Consider the following 21,122-nt stretch of genomic DNA (forward strand, 5'->3'; position numbering starts at 1 on the left):
CATACGACCATCATTGGCACCAAGGCAGAAGCGACTCTCATCGCTGAAGACGACACGTCTCCATTCGTCCCTCCATTCACGCCTGTCGCGACACCACTGGAGGCGGGCTGCACGATGTTGGGGCGTGAGCGGAAGACGGCCTAACGGTGTGCGGGACCGTAGCCCAGCTTCATGGAGACGGTTGCGAATGGTCCTCGCCGATACCCCAGGAGCAACAGTGTCCCTAATTTGCTGGGAAGTGGCGGTGCGGTCCCCTACGGCACTGCGTAGGATCCTACGGTCTTGGCGTGCATCCGTGCGTCGCTGCGGTCCGGTCCCAGGTCGACGGGCACGTGCACCTTCCGCCGACCACTGGCGACAACATCGATATACTGTGGAGACGTCACGCCCCACGTGTTGAGCAATTCGGCGGTACGTCCACCCGGCCTCCCGCATGCCCACTATACGCCCTCGCTCAAAGTCCGTCAACTGCACATACGGTTCACGTCCACGCTGTCGCGGCATGCTACCAGTGTTAAAGACTGCGATGGAGCTCCGTATGCCACGGCAAACTGGCTGACACTGACGGCGGCGGTGCACAAATGCTGCGCAGCTAGCGCCATTCGACGGCCAACACCGCTGTTCCTGGTGTGTCCGCTGTGCCGTGCGTGTGATCATCGCTTGTACAGCCCTCTCGCAGTGTCCGGAGCAAGTATGGTGGGTCTGACACACCGGTGTCAATGTGTTCTTTTTTCCATTTCCAGGAGTGTATGTTTAAAATAACAAATTATAGGTGTACATAAACCACAGCTCAGCGATCGACAGGGCCACACCGAAATCCAAAACCTCTCGGTACAATTGTCGTAAAATCGGTGGGAGGACCTTTCGGTAACAGGTCTCAGAAGCTTACTGAATAGGATATTTCGATAAAGATCCGAAAATGACGTCACTACGAGACTAACCTACTGCACCGATCGGTATGAACGATGCAGAATACGGCCTCTGACGCGGGGTACGAACGTGTTGTGCAGGGACGGCGCCGGCCATGCGGACGGACGCTCGGCTGCCGCGGACGCTGCTGCGCGCCGTGGGGGCGTGGTCGCCGCGCGGCCGCCCCTGGGCCCGACGCCTGTACGCCGGCTACTCGGCCGCCGTCGCCGCGTCGCTGCTCGCCTTCGTGGCCAGCCAGCTGTCCGCCATGCTGCACTTCTGGGGAGACCTGCTCAGCGTCACCACCAACGCCTGCGTCACCTTCACCTACTCCCTGGCCGTCTTCAAGCTCGTCGCCTTCCTCAGGATGCGCCGCTCCGTCGACTGCCTCATCGCAGACCTCGACAGGTGCATGCAAGTACGCTACTCCCTTACTCTGTTTATTCCAGATTCAGTCCCAATGCTCACCACGCTGAGCGATTCGTCGTCGCACGCAGTGCACCTACGTCCGCTACTCCGCAAAGTTTCGAGGCTTACACCAAGTGAAAGAGAGATAAAGTGAGAGGGAATTGTGTGTTGTAATATTATTGGGTTTCGGATGCTCTGTATATAGCATTACTACTGGCCATTAAAATTGCTGCACCACGAACATGACGTGCTACAGACGCGAAATTTAACCGACAAGAAGAAGATGCTTTGATATGCAAATGATTAGCTTTTCAGAGCATCCACACAAGGTTGGCGCCGGTCGCGACACCTAAAACGTGCTGGCATGAGGAAAGTTTCCAACCGATTTCTCATACACAAACAGCAGTTGACCGGCGTTGCCTGGCTAAACATTGTTGTGATGGCTATTGTAAGGAGAAGAAATGCGTACCATCGCGTTTCCGTCTTTGATAAAGGTCGGATTGTAACCTATCGCGATTGCGGTTTATCGTATCGCGACATTGCTGCTCGCGTTGGCCGAGATCCAATGACTGTTAGCAGAATATGGAATCGGTGGGTTCAGGAGGGTAATACGGAACGCCGATCGGGATCCTAATGGCCTCGTATCACTAGCAGTCGAGATGACAGGCATCTTATCCGCATGGCTGTAACGGATCGTGCAGCCACCTCTCGATCCCTGAGTCAACACATGGGGACGTTTGCAAGACAACAACCATCTGCACGAACAGTTCGACGCCGTTTGCAACAGCATGGACTATCAGCTCGGAGAGCGTGGCTGCGGTTATCCTTAACGCTGCATCACAGACAGGAGCGCCTGCGATGGAGTACTCAACGACGAACCTGGGTGCACGAATGGCAAAACGTCATTTTTTCGGATGAATCCAGGTTGTGTTTACAGCATCATGATGGTCGCATCCGTGTTTGCCGACATCGCGATGAACGCACATTGGAAGCGTGTATTCGTCATCGCCATACTGGCGTATCACCCTGCGTGATGGTATGGGGTGCCATTGGTTACACGTCTCGGTCACCTCTCGTTCGCACTGACGGCACTTTGAACAGTGGACGTTCCATTTCAGATGTGTTACGACCCGTGGCTCTACCCTTCATTCGATCCCTGAGAAACCCTACATTTCAGCAGCATAATGCACGACCGCATGTTGCAGGTCCTGTACGGGCCTTCCTGTATACAGAAAATGTTCGACTGCTGCCCTGGCCAGCACATTCCCCAGATCTCTCACCAATTGAAAACGTCTGGTGAATGGTGGCCGAGCAACTGTCTCGTCACAATACGCCAGTCACTACTCTTGATGAACTGTGGTATCGTGTTGAAGCTGCACGGGCAGCTATACGTGTACACGCCATTCAACCTCTGTCCGACTCAATGCCCAGGCGTATCAAGGCCGTTATTACAGCCAGAGGTGGTTGTTCTGGGTACTGATTTCTGAGGATCTATGCACCCAAATTGGGTGAAAATGTAATCACATGTCAGTTCTAGTGTAATATATTTGTCCAATGAATACCTGTTTTTCATCTGTATTACTTCTTGGTGTAGCGATTTTAATGGCCAGTAGTGTATTTGTCATAAAAGAGAAGGCCAGCCACCCAGCCGTAGTTGGTAAACTATTACGCATCACAGCGCAAATGTTAAGAAAAGAAAAAAATTGTAATGTGCGTCTACACAAATACGCGAGTCCAGCATTAACTGCCTCAAATAAACACTATGACCTGCCAAGCGCAGATATACAAATAATTGCCGCAGCGCTCGATCCTAATAAAATACGAAACATATGAATCATAAAAATTTTGTCTTTTGTTATGAATAGTTCTAAAGACTTGGTTACCTTTACTGTTTCGATGCTGACGTGCCAAGAAGTGCAGTGTAGCATCGCTACAAGTTTTATAAAATGTTTGTATACCATCGCTACAAGTTTTATAAAATGTTTGTGTACCAGAAATCCGGCCTGTGTGGCCGAGCGGTTCTAGGCGCTACAGTCTGGAACCGCGCGACCGCTATGGTCGCAGGTTCGAGTCCTGCCTCGGGCATGGATGTGTGTGATGTCCTTAGGTTAGTTAGGTTTAAGTAGTTCTAAGTTCTAGGGGACTGATGACCATAGATGTTAAGTCCCATAGTGCTCAGAGCCATTTGAACCATTTTTGTACTAGTAATGTAAATTTTCGAACGAACGCTTCGATAAACAGTGCGACGCCATGAAATATTCACGCGCACCCAAGGAGGATTAATTTTGAGAAAATACTGGACATACAAGAAAGGACATTGTCGTAGCACGGAATGTGTCGAAGCTGCATTGGTAAAGAACCGGAACTTCAAGCGCTGATAGAAAGCACCGAAGCTGAAATCGTTATAGGAACGGAAAGCTGGCTGAAGCCAGAGATAAATTCTGCCGAAATTTTTACAAAGGCACAGACTGTGTTTAGAAAGGATAGATTGCATGCAACCGGTGGTGGCGTGTTTGTCGGTGTTACTAGTAGTTTATCCTGTAGTGAAGTAGAAGTGGATAGTTCCTGTGAATTATTATGGGTGGAGGTTACGCTCAACAACCGAGCTTGGTTAATAATTGGCTCCTTTTACCGACCTCCCGACTCAGCAGCATTAGTGGTAGAACAACTGAGAGAAAGTCTGGAATACATTTCCCGTAAATTTTCTCAGCCTGTTATAGTCTTAGGTGGAGATTTCAATTTACCAGATTTGGACTGGGACACTCAGATGTTTAGGGCGGGTGGTAGGGACAGAGCATTGAGTGACATTATACTGAGTGCACTTTCCGAAAATTACCTTGAGCAATTAGACAGAGAACCAACTCACGGAGATAAAATCTTGGACCTACTGATAACAAACAGACCCGAACTTTTCGACTCTGTAAGTGCAGAACAGGGAATCAGTGATCATAAGGCCGTTGCAGCATCCCTGAATATGGAAGTTCATGGGAATATAAAAAAAGGAAGGTTGATCTGTTTAGCAAGAGTAATAGAAGGCAGATTTCAGACTACCTAACAGATCAAAACGAAAATTTCTGTTCCGACACTGACAATGTTGAATGTTTATGGAAAAAGTTCAAGGCAATCGTAAAATGCGTTTTACGTGCCGAGTAAAAATGTGAGGGACGGGAAAACCCACCGTGGTTCAACAACAAAGTGAGGAAATTACTGCGAAACTAAAGAGAGCTTCACTCCAAGTTTAAACGCAGCCAAAACCTGTCAGACAAACAGAAGCTAAACGACGTCAAAGTTATCGTAAGGAGGGATATGCGTGAAGCGTTCAGTGAATTCGAAAGTAAAATTCTATCTACCGACTTGACAGAAAATCCTAGGATGTTCTGGTCTTACGTTAAATCAGTAAGTCGATCGAAACAGCATATCCAGACACTCCGGGATGATGATGGCATTGAAACAGAGGATGACACGCGAAAGCTGAAATACTAAAGACCTTTCTCCAAAGCTGTTTCACAGAGGAAGACCGCACTGCAGTTCCTTCTGTAAATCCTCGCACAAACGAAAAAATGGCTGACATCGAAATAAGTGTCCAAGGAATAGAAAAGCAACTGGAATCAACAGAGGAAAGTCCACTGGACCTGACGGGATACCAATTCGATTCTACACAGAGTACGCGAAAGAACTTGCCCCCCTTCTAACAGCCGTGTACCGCAAGTCTCTAGAGGAACGGAAGGTTCCAAATGATTGGAAAAGAGCATTGGTAGTTCCAGTTTTCAAGAAGGGTCGTCGAGCAGATGCGCAAAACTATAGACCTATATCTCTGACGTCGATCTGTTGTAGAATTTTAGAACATGTTTATTGCTCGCGTGTCATGTCGTTTCTGGAAACCCAGAATTTACTCGGTAGGAATCTACATGGATTCCGGAAACAGCGATCGTGTGAGACCCAACTCGTTTTATTTGTTCATGAGACCCAGAAAATATTAGATACAGGCTCCCAGGTAGATGCTATTTTTCTTGACTTCCGGAAGGCGTTCGATACAGTTCCGCACTGTCGCCTGATAAACAAAGTAAGAGCCTACGGAATATCAGACCAGCTGTGTGGCTGGATTGAAGAGTTTTTAGCAAACAGAACACAGCATGTAGTTATCAATGGAGAGACGTCTACAGACGTTAAAGTAACCTCTGGCGTGCCACAGGGGAGTGTTATGGGACCATTGCTTTTCACGATATATATAAATGACCTAGTAGATAGAGTCGGAAGTTTCATACGGCTTCTCGCGGATGGTGTTGTGGTATACAGAGAAGTTGCAGCATTAGAAAATTGTAGCTAAATGCAGGAAGATCTGCAGCGGATAGGCACTTGGTGCATGGAGTGGCAACTGACCCTTAACATAGACAAATTGTAATGTATTGTGAATACATAGAAAGAAGGATCCTTTATTATATGATTATATGATAGTGGAACAGTCACTGGTAGCAGTTACTTCTGTAAAATATCTGGGAGTATGCGTGCGGAACGATTTGAAATGGAATGATCATATAAAATTAATTGTTGGTAAGGCGGGTACCAGGTTGAGATTCATTGGGAGAGTCCTTAGAAAATGTAGTCCATCAATAAAGCAGGTGGCTTACAAAACACTCGTTCGACCTATACTTGAGTATTGCTCATCAGTGTGGGATCCGTACCAGATCGGGTTGACGGAGGAGATAGAGAAGATCCAAAGAAGAGCGGCGCGTTTCGTCACAGGGTTATTTGGTAACCGTGATAGCGTTACGGAGATGTTTAGCAAACTCAAGTGGCAGACTCTGCAAGAGAGGCGCTCTGCATCGCGGTGTAGCTTGTTGTCCAGGTTTCGAGAGGGTGCGATTCTGGATGAGGTATCGAATATATTGCTTCCCGCTACTTATACCTCCCGAGGAGATCACGAATGTAAAATTAGAGAGATTAGAGCGCGCACGGAGGCTTTCCGGCAGTCGTTCTTCCCGCGAACCATACGCGACTGGAACAGGAAAGGGAGGTAATGACAGTGGCACGTAAAGTGCCCTCCGCCACACACCGTTGGGTGGCTTGCGGAGTGTAAATGTAGATGTAGATGTAGAAGTGCAATATGTAAGTTTTATATTCCATGGTTATTTGTTCATGCTTAGTGGTACGGATTATTTCAGAATATACTGATGTGTTATAATGAAATCCCTTTTTTCCTTTTTTTCTTTGAGTAATCTCAGTGTTTTTCCGTAGTATGCAAACTATGTTACAGGGCAGCTCTTTATAGTTGTATATTGGTTGTTTTCGGGAGGCTACTAATATATTCAGTCTCAGATTTGATAACCATTACCGTAACCCACTTTCCTTCATTTCACTTTCAATATTTAGTTAGGTCCCTTAGGCATTTGTATCGAAAATCAGATTGTGTGTAGGCAATCCGGGTTAAACGTCAAGTTCAAACCACCTTCGCGTAATCAATCACTATTCCTCCTGGACACAATCGAGAACTGATGCAACGCAGTTCACAAAATCTGCTCTCTCTCTCTCTCCAACCTGCACCAAAATCGGTAAAAATTATCGTGAGTTCGAGATGTAGTATAATTACTATCGTCTTATCACATTACATACAACTTATATATATATATATATATATATATATATATATGTCCATTGATCTGACCGGGCCAAATATCTCACGAAATAAGCGTCAAACGAAAAAACTACAAAAAACGAAACTCGTCTATCTTGAAGGGGAAAACCAGATGGCCCGCTAGATGGTGCTCTCATAGGTCAAACGGATATCAACTGCGTTTTTTAAAAATAGGAACCCCCATTTTTTATTACATATTCGTGTAGTGCGTAAAGAAATATGAATGTTTTAGTTGGACAACTTTTTTCGCTTTATGAAAGATGGCGCTGTAATAGTCACAAACGTATAAGTACGTGGTATCACGTAACATTCCGCCAGTGCAGACGGTATTTGCTTGGCGATACATTACCCGTGTTAAAATGGACCGTTTACCAATTGCGGAAAAGGTCGATATCGTGTTGATGTATGGCTATTGTAATCAAAATGCCCAGCGGCGTGTGCTATGTATGCTGCTTGGTATCCTGGACGACATCATCCAAGTGTCCGGACCGTTCGCAGGATATTTAAGGAAACAGGAAGTGTTCAGCCACATGCGAAACGTCAACGACGACCTGCAACGAATGATGATGCCCAAGTAGGTGTTGTAGCTGCTGTCGCGGCTAATGCGCACATCAGTAGCAGACAAACTGCCGAGAATCGGGAATATCAAAAACGTCGGTGTTGAGAATGCTACATCAACATCAATTGCACCCGTACCATATTTCTGTGCACCAGGAATTGCGTTGTGACGACTTTGAACGTCGTGTACAGTTCTGCCACTGGGCACAAGAGAAATTACGGGACGATGACAGATTTTTTGCACGCGTTCTATTTAGTGACGAAGCGTCATTCACTAACAGCGGTAACGTAAACCGGCATAATATGAACTATCGGGTAACGGAAAATCCACGATGGCTGCGATAAGTGGAACATCATCGATCTTGGCGGGTTAATGTATGGTGCGGCATTATGGGAGAAAGGATAATAGGCCCCCATTTTATCGATGGCAATCTAAATGGTGCAATGTATACTGGTTTCCTACGTAATGTTCTACCGATGTTATTACAAGATGTTTCACTGCATGACAGAACGGCGATGTACTTCCAACGTGATGGATGTCCGGCACATACCGTGCGTGCTGTTGAAGCGGTATTGAATAGCATATTTCATGACAGGTGGATTGGTCGTCGAAGCACCATACCATGGTCCGCACGTTCACCGGATCTGACGTCCCCGGATTTCTTTCTGTGGGGAAAGTTGAAGGATATTTGCTATCGTGATCCACCGACAACGCCTGACAACATGCGTCAGCGCATTGTCAATGCATGTGCGAACATTACGGAAGGCGAACTAATCGCTGTTGAGAGGAATGTCGTTACACGTATTGCCAAATACGTTGATGTTGACGGACATCATTTTGAGCATTTATTGCATTAATGTGGTATTTACAGGTAATCTCGCTGTAACAGCATGCGTTCTCAGAAATGGTAAGGTACATGAATCACATTGGAACAGCCAAAATAAAATGTTCAAACGTATTTTTTTCCCTTTATTGTTGTTTTAACACCTGTGCATCCGGTAGGCTGGCAGCAGCATCCTATGCTGCTCTTCAGCCTCAGAGTTGGCAATGAGAAAACATAAAGAAGACACATAAGAGACTAAACAAATTGGCGGGTAATAAACAGTAGACATAGAATTAAAAAAAACACGAAGCTCTTCACACTCGACGAGAAACACACGAAAAACTGACGGCACGGCGCACAGACACTGACGACTTCGACGGCACAGGTGAATGTTGGAGCGTGACGGCGAACACTAAACACACACACGACGGCACACACACGAGAAACTGATGGCGATGATCTCCGGCGCGCGAATGTCCACTTAGCGTGTGCGAGTCTGGGGACCTGCCAAGAGGGGAAGAAGGGTGAGGGGGGGGGTGGAAAGGGTAGAGAGGGGAGAACAAAGATGCCAATGGCTGAGGAGATGGGAGGAGGAGTAGAGGGACAGGGGAGGGGAGGTCTGGAGGAGGAGTGGGGAGAAAGGTAGGAGGGAGGGAGGGTGACCAAAGGAACAGACACAGGAAGAGGGAGGGAGGATCAAAGTTGGTAGGAGGGGTATATGGAGGGGAGGAGGACATCATCAGGGACGGGGAGCTGGCGGAAGCCACCTTGGGAGAGGATAACGTGGAGAGATGGAGACCGGGTGGTACGTGGGAATATAGGCGCGACAGCGGGTGGGGGTGAGAGAGGATGGGCGAGACAAGTGGGTGAGGAGGATCGAGTTTGCGGGGGGTGTACAGGATCCATATCCTTTCAAGGAAAAGGAGGAGGTGGGGGAATGGAATTAGATTGTACAGGATCCACGTGGGGGAGGGGAGATGGATGCGATAGGCGAGGCAGAGAGCATGGCGTTCAAGGATTTGGAGGGATTTATAAAAGGTAGGGGGGCGGAGATCCAGGCCAGATGGGCATAACAAAGGATAGGGCGAATGAGGGATTTATAGGTGTAGAGTATGGTGGAGGGGTCCAGACCCCACGTACGGCCGGAAAGGAGCTTGAGGAGATGGAGTCGGGAGTGTGCCTTGGCTTGGATTGTCTGGAGATGGGTGGTCCAGGAGAGTCGACGGTCAAGGGTGACGCCAAGGTACTTAAAGGTGGGGATGAGGGCGATAGGACCGCCATAGATGGTGAGATAGAAATCAAGGAGGCGGAAGGAAGGGGTGGTTTTGCCTACAATGATCGCCTGGGTTTTGGAAGGATTGACTTTAAACAACCACTGGTTGCACCAAGCGGTGAACCGGTCAAGATGGGATTGGAGACGGTGTTGGGAGCGCTGCAGGGTGGGGGCGAGGGCAAGGAAGGCGGTGTCAACGGCGTACTGGAGAAGGTGGACGGGGGGTGACGGTGGCGGCATGTCCGCCGTATACAAAAGGTACAGAAGAGGGGAGAGGATGGAACCTTGGAGCACACCGGCGGAGGGGAAAAAGGTGTAGGAATCCGTGTTGTGGATGGTGACGTAGGAAGGACGTTGGGAAAGAAAGGAGCCGATCAGACGGACGTAGTTAATAGGAATGGCGTAGGTTTGGAGCTTGAAGAGGAGACCGGAATGCCACACACGGTCATAGGCTCGTTCAAGGTCAAGGGAGAGAAAGATAGCGGAGCGACGGGAATTAAGCTATTCAGAGAAGAGATGAGTGAGGTGAAGGGGAAGGTCATCGGAAGAGAAGGACGGCCGAAAGCCACACTGGGTAACGGGAAGGAGGCGGTGCTGGCGGATTTGCTGGTGGATGCGTCGGCTGAGGATGGATTCCAGGAGCTTGCTGAAGACCGAGGTAAGGCTGATGGGACGGTAGGAGGAGACAGCGGGCGGCGGTTTACTGGGTTTAAGAAACATCAGGATATGAGAGGTTTTCCACAGGTCGGGGTAGTAACCGGTGGACAGGACTACATTGTAGAGCCTGGCCAGGGTGGAGAGTTCAAACGTACCTACGTTCTGTATTTAAATTTAAAAAACCTGCCTCTTACCAACTGTTCGTCTAAAATTGTGAGCCATACGTTTGTGACTATTACAGCGCCATCTATCAAGAAGCGAAAAAAGTGGTCTGACTAAAACATTCATATTTCTTTACGTACTACACGAATATGTAATAAAAAATGGGGGGTTCCTATTAAAAAAAACGCAGTTGATATCCGTTTGACCTATGGCAGCGCCATCTAACGGGCCAACCATAGCGCCATCTGGTTTCCCCCTTCAAGCTAGACAAGTTTCGTACTTTGTAGTTTTTTTTCGTTTGACGCTTATTTCGTGAGGTATTTGGCCCGGCCACGATCAATGGACACCCTGCAAATATTTATATTATACTAAAGTGTGTATGAGAAATCCCTTCCCTCGAAAATTTCCTTCCGTCGTACCTCCTCTGTGTTAACACAGATGACGTGTTACTTATCTCATTTGTAGTTAAGACTGCAGTACACGCGAGATGCCTACCTGCTTCCACCGTCCTGAGTGGAATGCTTGAGTTCTAAGTCTTCTATAGTTGTTGTCCCCTGCACAGAAAACAGCACGTAGGTCGTGAATCAGTTATCTTGAGGCTGTAACTGTTAGCGAGGAACTGGTATTATATAAATAATCAAACTTTGAATTGGTTTGTTTAAACGGGATGCCACTCGTTTTTTATTAGCGGAGTACGAGAAACAGCACAGTTGCAATGCACTTTATTAATCACTAATACGTAATTTTCATTCTTCACATTTTCACAGAGAGGAAATAAAATAATGAATTGCATGTTTGCATAATTACCACTAAACTATGAAACTTCCTGGCAGATTAAAACTGTGTGCGGGACCGAGTCTCGAACTCGGGACCTTTGCCTTTCGCGGGCAAGTGCTCCACCATCCGAGCTACCCATGCACGACTCACGCCCCGTCCTCACAGCTTTACTTCTGCCAGTACCTCGCCTCCTACCTTCCAAACTTTACACAAGCTCTCCTGCGAACAGGGCAGAACTAGCAATCCTGAAAGAAAGGGTATTGCCGAGACATGACTTAGCCACAGCCTGGGGAATGTTTTCAGAATGAGATTTTCACTCTGCAGCGGAGTGTGCGCTGATATGAAACTTCCTGGCAGATTAAAACTGTGTGCCGGACCGAGACTCGATCTCGCGACCTTTGCCTTTCGTGGGCAAGTGCTCCACCATCTGAGCTATCCAAGCACGACTCACGCCCCGTCCTCACAGCTTTACTTCTGCCAGTACCTCGTCTCCTACCTTCCAAACCTTACAGAAGCTCTCCTCAGAACCTTGCAGAACTAGCACTCCTGAAAGAAAGGATATTGCGGAGACATGGCTTAGCCACAGCGTGGGGGATGTTTCCAGAATGAGATTTTCACTCTGCAGCGGAGTGTGCGCTGATATGAAACTTCCTGGCAGATTAAAACTGTGTGCCGGACCGAGACTCGAACTCGGGATCTTTGCCTTTCGTGGGCAAGTGCTCTACCATCTGAGCTACCCAAGCACGACTCACGCCCCGTCCTCACAGCTTTACTTATGCCAGTAGGCAAAGATCCCGAGTTCGAGTCTCGGTCCGGCAGACAGTTTTAATCTGTCAGGAAGTTTCATATCAGCGCACACTCCGTTGCAGAGTGATAATCTCATTCTGAAACCATCAAACTAGTTCTCAGTTACATGTCCAAAAATCAGAGTTTGCTAATTAAGCTCTTAACCAAAACCGACCATGGCAGACAATATGTTTGTCCTCCTTAATTACCGATAGAGCTCTCACATTCAGGAACCAATGATTGCTATTTAAGTCGTAACTGATACCGACTGCGGCAGATAACATGCCTCTCCTCCGAGACTGCCGAGCGAACTCTTGTCTGACAGCCCAACCACCTCGCCCGCCGTCCCACTTAGGAGCGAACCGAACATCTCCGAAGTGTTTCGTCTGCCTTTTCGTTTAGCAATTGTTTATTATTCTGCCGGCAATTAACACCTTTGAAATAATGGAATGATAGCCCGCTAGTGTGAGATGCTTTTATATGAAATACAAGTAAATTCACTATTTAGTTTTCCCAATATTAATGACAGAAGTTTATCATTTTGCCACGCTACTTCCGAACCCAGCCGCCAGTGCTGCAGAACTATCACAATGTAGCTTGTCTTTCTCACGATACTTGTGCCGCATAAACCAATTGTCACCGTTACACCGCGTTACGTCATCTTCCCATACTGGCTTCTCAACTGCTCTAAGAAGAGCTTCTTTTAGCTGAATATGATGACTCCAAAGCCAGAAATATTACAGGCTCAGGTAACAACAAATACAGAAAAGTTAAGATGGTGCTTTTAACGCATGGCGTGTGCTGCATATCCGCCTTCTCCACTTGAGCACAACGCGCAGAACGTTCATATACCCATGTGAAACTGTCAGAAAAGCCCTTCTCTGGAATGTTGTTTAACTCACGCCTCACATTGTCCCCTTCTTCGGTGTTGGCAAGCCATCAGATTCACATTCTGCACTTTGTCGTTTTGTGATATTTCATACTCATAATTCAAAGTCTCGTACCCACGAAGATTTATTTACGGAAAAAACCCATCCACATTTTGTATTTCAGTCATGTCATGGCAGGCGTCCACTCATCGTTATTTTTGTTCAGAAGTCAAAGTGCGCGGGACAAACGTTGCACACACTTTTCTCGCCCTCAAAACATTTTTCAGAAGACGATATCGCAGTTCCACATAACAATACAATATTTCTTCGGATAAGCGTGCATGCCCAATGGAACACTGCATCGTAATAACTTACGCACTGCAGTATCGTATTTGACCGCCGACAGACGCCATGCGATTTTCAAGTAAAATGTCTCTCCAGTGCGGGAATACAAAGGGTTCGGCGCTTAAATCCGGACAAATGAAACTGTTTTAAAAAATTTTACGAGGGTAATCGCAAAAGTAAGGTCTCCTGTTTTTTTTATACGTACACAGACCTGTTTATTTCTACAATGGTTTACATCAGTTTACACCTTGAACATTTAGCTATGTTTCGACATAATCACCATTTCTTTCGATGCATTTTTGTGGACGCTTTGGCAGTTTTTGTATGCCCATGTCATACCAGCTCGCCGCCATGCTGTTCAGAAAGTTGCGAACCTCTTGTTTCACCTCGTCGTCGGAGCTGAATCGCTTTCCGGCCAAATGTTGTTTTAACCTAGGGAACACGTGATAGTCACTGGGCGCCAAGTCAGGACTGTAGGATGGGTGGGTGATTATGTTCCACTGAAACTGTTGCAGGAGAGCAACGGTTTGCCGAGCGATGTGTGAGCGAGCGTTGTCATGGAGAATGTGTACGCCCTTGCTCAACATTCCTCTTCTCCGGTTCTGAATTGCCCGTTTGAGTTTTTTCAGAGCCTCGCAGTACCTGTCAGCGTTAATTGTGGTCCCAGCGATTCAGCTCCGACGACGAGGTGAAAAGAGGTTCACAACTTGGGGATCAGCATGGCGGCGAGCTGGTATGACATGGGCATACAAAAACTGCCACAGCGTCAACAAAAATGCATCGACAGAAATGGTGATTTTCTCAAAAAATAGCTAAATGTTCAAGCTGTAAACTGATGCAAAGCATTGTAGAAATAAACAGGTCTATGTATTTACAAAAAAATAGGAGACCTTACTTTTGGGATTACCCTTGTAATAAAACAACATCCAAATGAAATTAAAAATCCTTTTACATGTGAATAGTGGTATCTTACAAGAGTAACGTTACTCGATGTAATCCCGTTTAGCCGCAGTGACTGCCTCCAATCTTGTCCTGAAGCGATCGCACGCACTGTTCAAAACAGCGCTGTCCATATCCGCAAATGCTGCTTTGATAGAGATGCGACATTAGAGTGCCCCGTCTAACTGGTAACTCTTCCGACTCCGCTCCAAACATAGTACTCGAGGGTGTTCAAATCCGGGCTATTCGGGGGTCAGAACTCCTTTGAGCAGAACATGCCAACGTTATCCGAGAGCCAGTTTTGGACTAAATGGCTCGTGTGATATCCCCCCTCTGCCATCCGACGCATTGTTCACTCGCTGACATTCAATACTGACGCCAATTTCCTCAGCGATTGCCCCTGATCCTCTGAAATCAGCGCCTGAGCCTTTTCGATGACTGCCGCAGTTCGTGACGCAAGTTTCCTGGAGTGAGGTTTCCTCGCCGGGTTAGCGGAACCTTCCCCAGACTTCTCCGAATCATTATACTTGGCCACAAATCGTAAACAGTTGGTCTCGGGTACGCGAAGAATCCAACTATTTCAGTGGGCTAACATCCAGCGCGAAAACGTTCGATAATCGCGGCTCTTCTGTTGTACTCCACATTTGTCCGTAACATCTCGGCCATTTTCAGGTTCTAACTGTTTACTAGATGCCTATGGCTTTCAAGGCGCCAATCGCGACCTCCTGCGGAACTACGATATGGGCGGCAAATTCAAACTGAAATTTGTCCGGATTTAAGCGTCGCATCCTGCACAGGTTGCAGATACTTGATTGAAGATATACGGAAGTGTGGGTCTGGACTTGTGTCATGTCGAGACCCACGAGAAAGACAGGCCGCGGCACGTACGTCACGGAAGTAGTCCTGAACTCGCTCGCTCGCTCAGCTCAGCAGGCAAAATGCGTTTCTAAACCTGTTAACTCGCAGCTGCGCGTGTAAGTACTAACGAGAATTGCATGTTCCACTGGAATCTGCTGTTATGAAGTCTTACTTATTATCAGTACTACAGCAAAATTTAATTTAAGATCAATACTCGATATAAATCGTATAACGGCTTGTTTATAGCATTTAGTCTCTTCTGCTTAACAGTACTCATTAGATGCTGGAAGTGGTGCCTTATGCAACTGATAATCATTTTATCATGTTTTTATTTTATTGTACGCCAGTACAGCTGTAACAAATTATAAGTAGGCCCATGGACTTCCCATCATTGTAGGACTAATAACAGTAAGATTCCATAATAGCGGATTCCAGTAGAAGATTCAGTTTTCGTTTGTACGTTTATAGCATTTAGTCTCTTCTGCTTAACAGTACTCATTACATGCTGGAAGTGGTGCCTTATGCAACTGATAATCATTTTAGCATGATTTTATTTTATTGTACGCCAGTACAGCTGTAACAAATTATACGAGGTGCGGCTAGAAAAAAACCGGACTGATGCTGGAAAAAACATTTATTTACAATTATTTACAATTTCATGTTATCTCCTTCAATGTACTCTCCTCCTCGGTCTCTACACCGCTCCATACGAATTTTCCACTGTTCATAGCAATGCTGCAGATCATTTTCGGTAAGCCCATACATTACTTCCGTCGCTTTTTCTTTTACTGCTTCAACAGTCTCAAATCTAGTTCCTTTCAAAGCTGACTTGACTTTAGGGAAAAGAAAAAAGTCACAGGGGGCCAAATGAGGTGAGTAGGGTGGATGATCTAAGATGGGAATGTTGTGTTTTGCCAAAAACGTCTTCACTGACAACGCACTGTGAGCTGGGGCATTGTCTTGGTGAAGGATCCATGACTTTTTTCTCCACAAATCGTTCCGTTTTCTCCGTACTCGCTCACGTAGGGTAGCCAGGACGCTAATGTAGTAATGCTGATTCACTGTTTGTCCCTCTGGTACCCAATCAATGTGCACAATCCCTTTGATGTCAAAAAAGAAAAAACAATCATCATTGCCTTGAATTTCGATTTTGACATTCGTGCTTTTTTTTGTCGTGGAGAACCAGGAGTTTTCCAATGCATCGATTGGCGTTTAGTTTCGGGATCGTAAGTAAAAAACCACGATTCATCGCAAGTAATAACATTTTGTAAGAAGGTGGGATCACTTTCAATGTTTTCCAGGATGTCAGAACAAATCATTCTTCGGCGTTCCTTCTGTTCAATTGTGAGACGCTTTGGAACCATTTTTGAACACACTTTGTTCATGTTGAAACTTTCATGAAGAATCTGCCTAACACTTTCCTTGTCAACTCCTGTTAACTCAGACACTGCTCTGATTGTTAAACGGCGATCTTGTCGAACAAGTTTACCGATTTTTTCAATGTTTGCATCAGTTTTTGCTGACAATGGTCTGCCAGTGCGAGTGTCATCACTGGTGTCTTCGCGGCCATCTTTAAATCGTTTAAACCACTCAAACACTTGTGTTCGCGATAAACAATCATCGCCGTACACTTGTTGTAACATTACAAACGTTTCACTTGCAGATTTTCCTAGTTTGAAACAAAATTTGATGTTAACACGCTGTTCTTTCTGTACACTCAACATTTTCCGACGCACAGACAAAACGTCAACTACTTAAAACAGACGCCACGGGCAGACTGAGTGCAGGAGGCAGATGAAACTCGAGCAGTAGGCGGAGCGAGAGTCACGTGACAGGCCACGCGACTTTCAGCCTTATTGCATTCGTTTTATTGTTTCACCAGTACTAGTCCGGTTTTTTTCTAGCCACACCTCGTAAGTAGGCCCATGGACTTCCCATCATTGTAGGACTAATAACAGGAAGATTCCATAATAGCGGATTCCAGTAGATGATTCAGTTTTCGTTTGTACGGACACGCCTAGTTACGAGTTAACAGGTATAGGAACGTAGTTTGTCTGCTGATTTAAGCGAGCGAGCGAGCGCAGGACTATCTTCGTAACGTACGCGCCGCGGCCTGTCTTTCTCGTAGGCCTCGGTCATGTTCGTGTTGCCTTATACAGGAGTGGTCAAATGCTGGACACTGTGCAATAGTGCGGGTGTGCGGCACAGGTGCGCATATCTCAGCAAGCGGGCAAAGCGAGCGGGCAAAGCGGAATGCCGACGTCTGTGACAAGGCACGTATACCAAATGAGCGCTTCTATGTTTGCGCAGTATCAGGAGGACCGAAGCTTACGCATTTTTGCTTCTCTCTGGCGCCTCTAGCCTTACGTGAGACGTACCGAAAAATGCCGAATATTGCAAACAAGCAAAGAACGGGAGATCTGTGTTAAACACGACTGGGAACTGCAATGCTTCTTTACAGCAGCAGGTGAAAACTCACAGTGGTTGCTGTGCCGCCGAATAATAGGCGACAGCGCAAGGTGACAACTGAAAGACTCTACAACTCACCGAGCGAGGTGGCGCAATGGTTAGCACACTGGACTCACATTCGGGAGGACGACGGTTCAATCCCACGTCCGGCCATCCTGATTTAGGTTTCCCGTGATTTCCCTAAATCGCTCCAGGTAAATGCCGGGATGGTTACTTCCCCGTCCTTCCCTAATCCGATGAGACCGATGACTTCGCTGTCTGGTCTCCTCCCCCACAACAACCCAACCCTCTACAACTCAATTCACACAGACGAGTGTAGTGTATTGAACGGTGAAGAGGGGCAAGTCAAATTAAGTGCGCATAAGAAAATGGATGAGGCACATCAACAGGGGGTTATTGTAAGTCATAATAACTGATAACTCTTGAACTCTTCGTTTCTGTGTTACATTTGTATCTATATTGCTGTACAATTTCTCGTTTTCAATTCTCCACAATGACAATCACAATGCATCTGGACTGCGAACAAGTTTCAAGATTGCATTAAGAAAGGTCCGGGAAACCGTTTTCCGAAAGAGTGTTTATAAAAGACTGTCTCATTGATGCTGCAGACCTTTCCAATCAGTGACACGACGTGTAAGTGTTATGGCCGGCGATGTGCAAAGGCAGTTAATAAATGAGTATAAGGGCGTCGTTGCTTTCTCTGTTCCGTTGGATGAAGCAAAAGATCTTACAGACACACCTCAGGTAGTGATATACCGGGTGATCAAAAAATCAGTATAAATTTGAAAACTTAATAAACCACGGAATAATGTAGATAGAGAGGTAAAAATTGACACACATGTTTGGAAGGACATGGGGTTTTATTAGAACCACCTCATATTGCTAGACGCGTGAAAGATCTCTTGCGCGCGTCGTTTGGTGATGATCGTGTGCTCAGCCGCCACTTTCGTCATGCTTGGCCTCCCAGGTCCCCAGACCTCAGTCCGTGCGATTATTGGCTTTGGGGTTACCTGAAGTCGCAAGTGTATCGTGATCGACAGACATCTCTAGGGATGCTGAAAGACAACATCCGACGCCATTGCCTCACCATAACTCCGGACATGCTTTACGGTGCTGTTCACAACATTATTCCTCGACTACAGCTATTGTTGAGGAATGATGGTGGATATATTGAGCATTTCCTGTAAAGAACATCATCTTTGCTTTGTCTTACTTTGTTATGCTAATTATTGCTATTCTGATCAGATGAAGCGCCATCTGTCGGACATTTTCTGAACGTTTGTATTGTTTTGGTTCTAATAAAACCCCACGTCATTCCAAGCATGTGTGTCAATTTGTACCTCTCTATCTACATTATTCCGTGATTTATTCAGTTTTCAAAATTATACTGACTTTTTGATCACCCGGTACATATGATGTGTCGATAATGCTCTGCATGTAACTGAGGACGTTTTGGACGTAGTGCCTTTAAAGGAACTAGGACAGGTGTAGACTTACTGCTAGCTGTCGAGCAAGCGATTGATGGTGCCGGTATGGACTGGAATTAGTTTAATCTCAGTGACCAAGGACGGAGCAGCGTCAATGCAAGGCCATCAGAGAGGACTCAGAGTACTGATGCGCAAAAAGCTAGGGCTCACAGAAGAGGCGTTGTGTGGGATTCACTGCATGCTACATCGAGAGGTGCTTTGTGCAATATCAGTGACGGTAGAAAACGTCACGCAAATTGTTGTGCTAATGTAAACTATCTGAAAACACATATGCTTACGCATCGCCACTTTCGGGAGTTCTTGGGAGAATTAGGAGAGGAGTACAGCGACATACCTTTCTACACCGAAGTACGCTGGTTCATCATCATAAACCAAAGGCTACGCCTTGTCGATTTAGCCACGTCGCTCTCCCCATCGTCATCCGCTTCAATTCTTTATACGATTTTATCCCCATATCTTCTTTGATGTTATTAAATTAGTTGCTCTTGGCTTGCCTCTTGGCTTTTTCCCTAAAAGTTTTCCTTCAAATACATTCTGTAGGAATTGGTTGTGTCTCATTATGTGCCCTATCATTTTTGATTTTCTTCTTCCTACATAATTTAACAGCTTTCTGTTCCCATTCACCTCTCTTAAGACCTGCTCATTACTTTTTCTATCCACCCGACTTGATTTCGTCATTCTTCACCATATCCACATTTACATTGCTTCCAGTCTCTTTTTCTCTGCCTTTCCCAGAGTCCACGCTTCACATACGTATGTTAAGACGCTCCAGACAAAAGTTTTGGCAAACTTTTTCCTACTTTCTAGGCCTATATCATTGTCTGTTAGTAAATTCCTTTTATTTTGGAAACCTTGCTTTGCCAAGGCTACTCTTCTCTTTATATCTGTGATACATTTATTGTCGTCAGTGATTGTGCTCCCCAAATAACGGATGTTCTCAACCTGCTCTAGAACATCATCTTCTAGTTTAATATTAACTTTACCATTTTATTTTGTCTTCCCTGCTACCATAGTTTTTGTTTTCTTCTTGTTTATCTTTAGATTAAATTCTCTTAGGATTTTGGCAAATTTTAGTAACATAAACTCCATTTCCTTAACTGAGTCAGGAAGTACTACTATATCATCCGCAAAAAGATTTTTTGATTTACGTTTGGCCGTAGTACATTTTTTACATGAGAGGGGAAAGGCTAAACCGGAATTAGAAGACCCTTGATGGATATCAGAGCTTGCATTTCTCGTGAACATTACGCCTCACATGAACGTCACTTTCCAAGGTGAAGGTAATTTAATTTCTGACATGCTGGGAAAACTAACTGCTTTTGAAAGTTAGTTTGCTCTTTGGGAGAGACGACTATTGTCTGAAAACGCTGCACATTTCCCTACCCTTGGTTTGATCCATGAAAGTGCTAGATTACAAGAATACTTGTCAATAATTATAAAAATTAATGAGCAATATGTAACACGATTTGTGGATGTTACGAGTGTGTCTCCCTTCATTCGTTACTTTGCACGACCGCTTTCAGCATCAGTTCATGGTGCTCCGAATCGTTTACAGATGGAACTGGTCGACCTACACTGCAGTGCACGGCTAAAGGACAAAATCTTTGCAGCACGAGGCACAAAAGAATTGTACGAAAACTTTCCACAGGAAGAATTTCCACGCCTAGCCAAACGAATCTGTGGGAGTTATATCAGTGTTCGCATCTACTTATATGTGTCGAAGACTCTTCTCCATAACGAAAATGGATAAATCAAGGTTTCGATCGAGTATTAGTGAGGAAAATATTCATAACTGCTTGCTTTTATCAATGTGCCGTGCTTTTGTGCCTGACATTTATCGTTTCTCATCACCAATTATAAACATGTTTCCTTTTTCGGATTTAAAATTTTTATTTACAAACTGCGCCTCATCCTGTTACTTGAAAAATTTGGTATTAAACTGGTTATTCAGGGTATACTTATAGGCTTAAAAATTGTCAATTTTAAATTAACAACAGCCTCAGTTGCAATGTTTACCTAGATTTACCTTGGTTTCAGTTTGGATAACCCAACGTTCTTCAGAATAAAAGGAACTACGATTTTTCCATAATGGACAACGTCAAAAACTAAAAACTATAATATAATAATACATCGTCATATTGCAATAACTTATCTGGGTAACTGCCTCGG

General features: G+C 45.7%; 1 protein-coding gene across 1 annotated transcript in view; it reads left to right on the forward strand.

Moving 5' to 3' along the window:
* The first annotated feature begins 1,024 nt into the window (after positions 1 to 1,024).
* Positions 1,025 to 21,122, forward strand: part of LOC124615624 (odorant receptor Or2-like) — a 118,331-nt gene continuing 98,233 nt past the window's right edge. Inside the window, exon 1 of the mRNA XM_047143630.1 lies at positions 1,025 to 1,327. Within this exon, the coding sequence (XP_046999586.1) occupies positions 1,025 to 1,327 (303 nt within the window). The remainder of the gene's footprint in view (positions 1,328 to 21,122) is intronic.

The sequence above is a fragment of the Schistocerca americana genome, chromosome 5, assembly GCF_021461395.2.
Source record: "Schistocerca americana isolate TAMUIC-IGC-003095 chromosome 5, iqSchAmer2.1, whole genome shotgun sequence".
Lineage (NCBI taxonomy): Eukaryota > Metazoa > Arthropoda > Insecta > Orthoptera > Acrididae > Schistocerca > Schistocerca americana.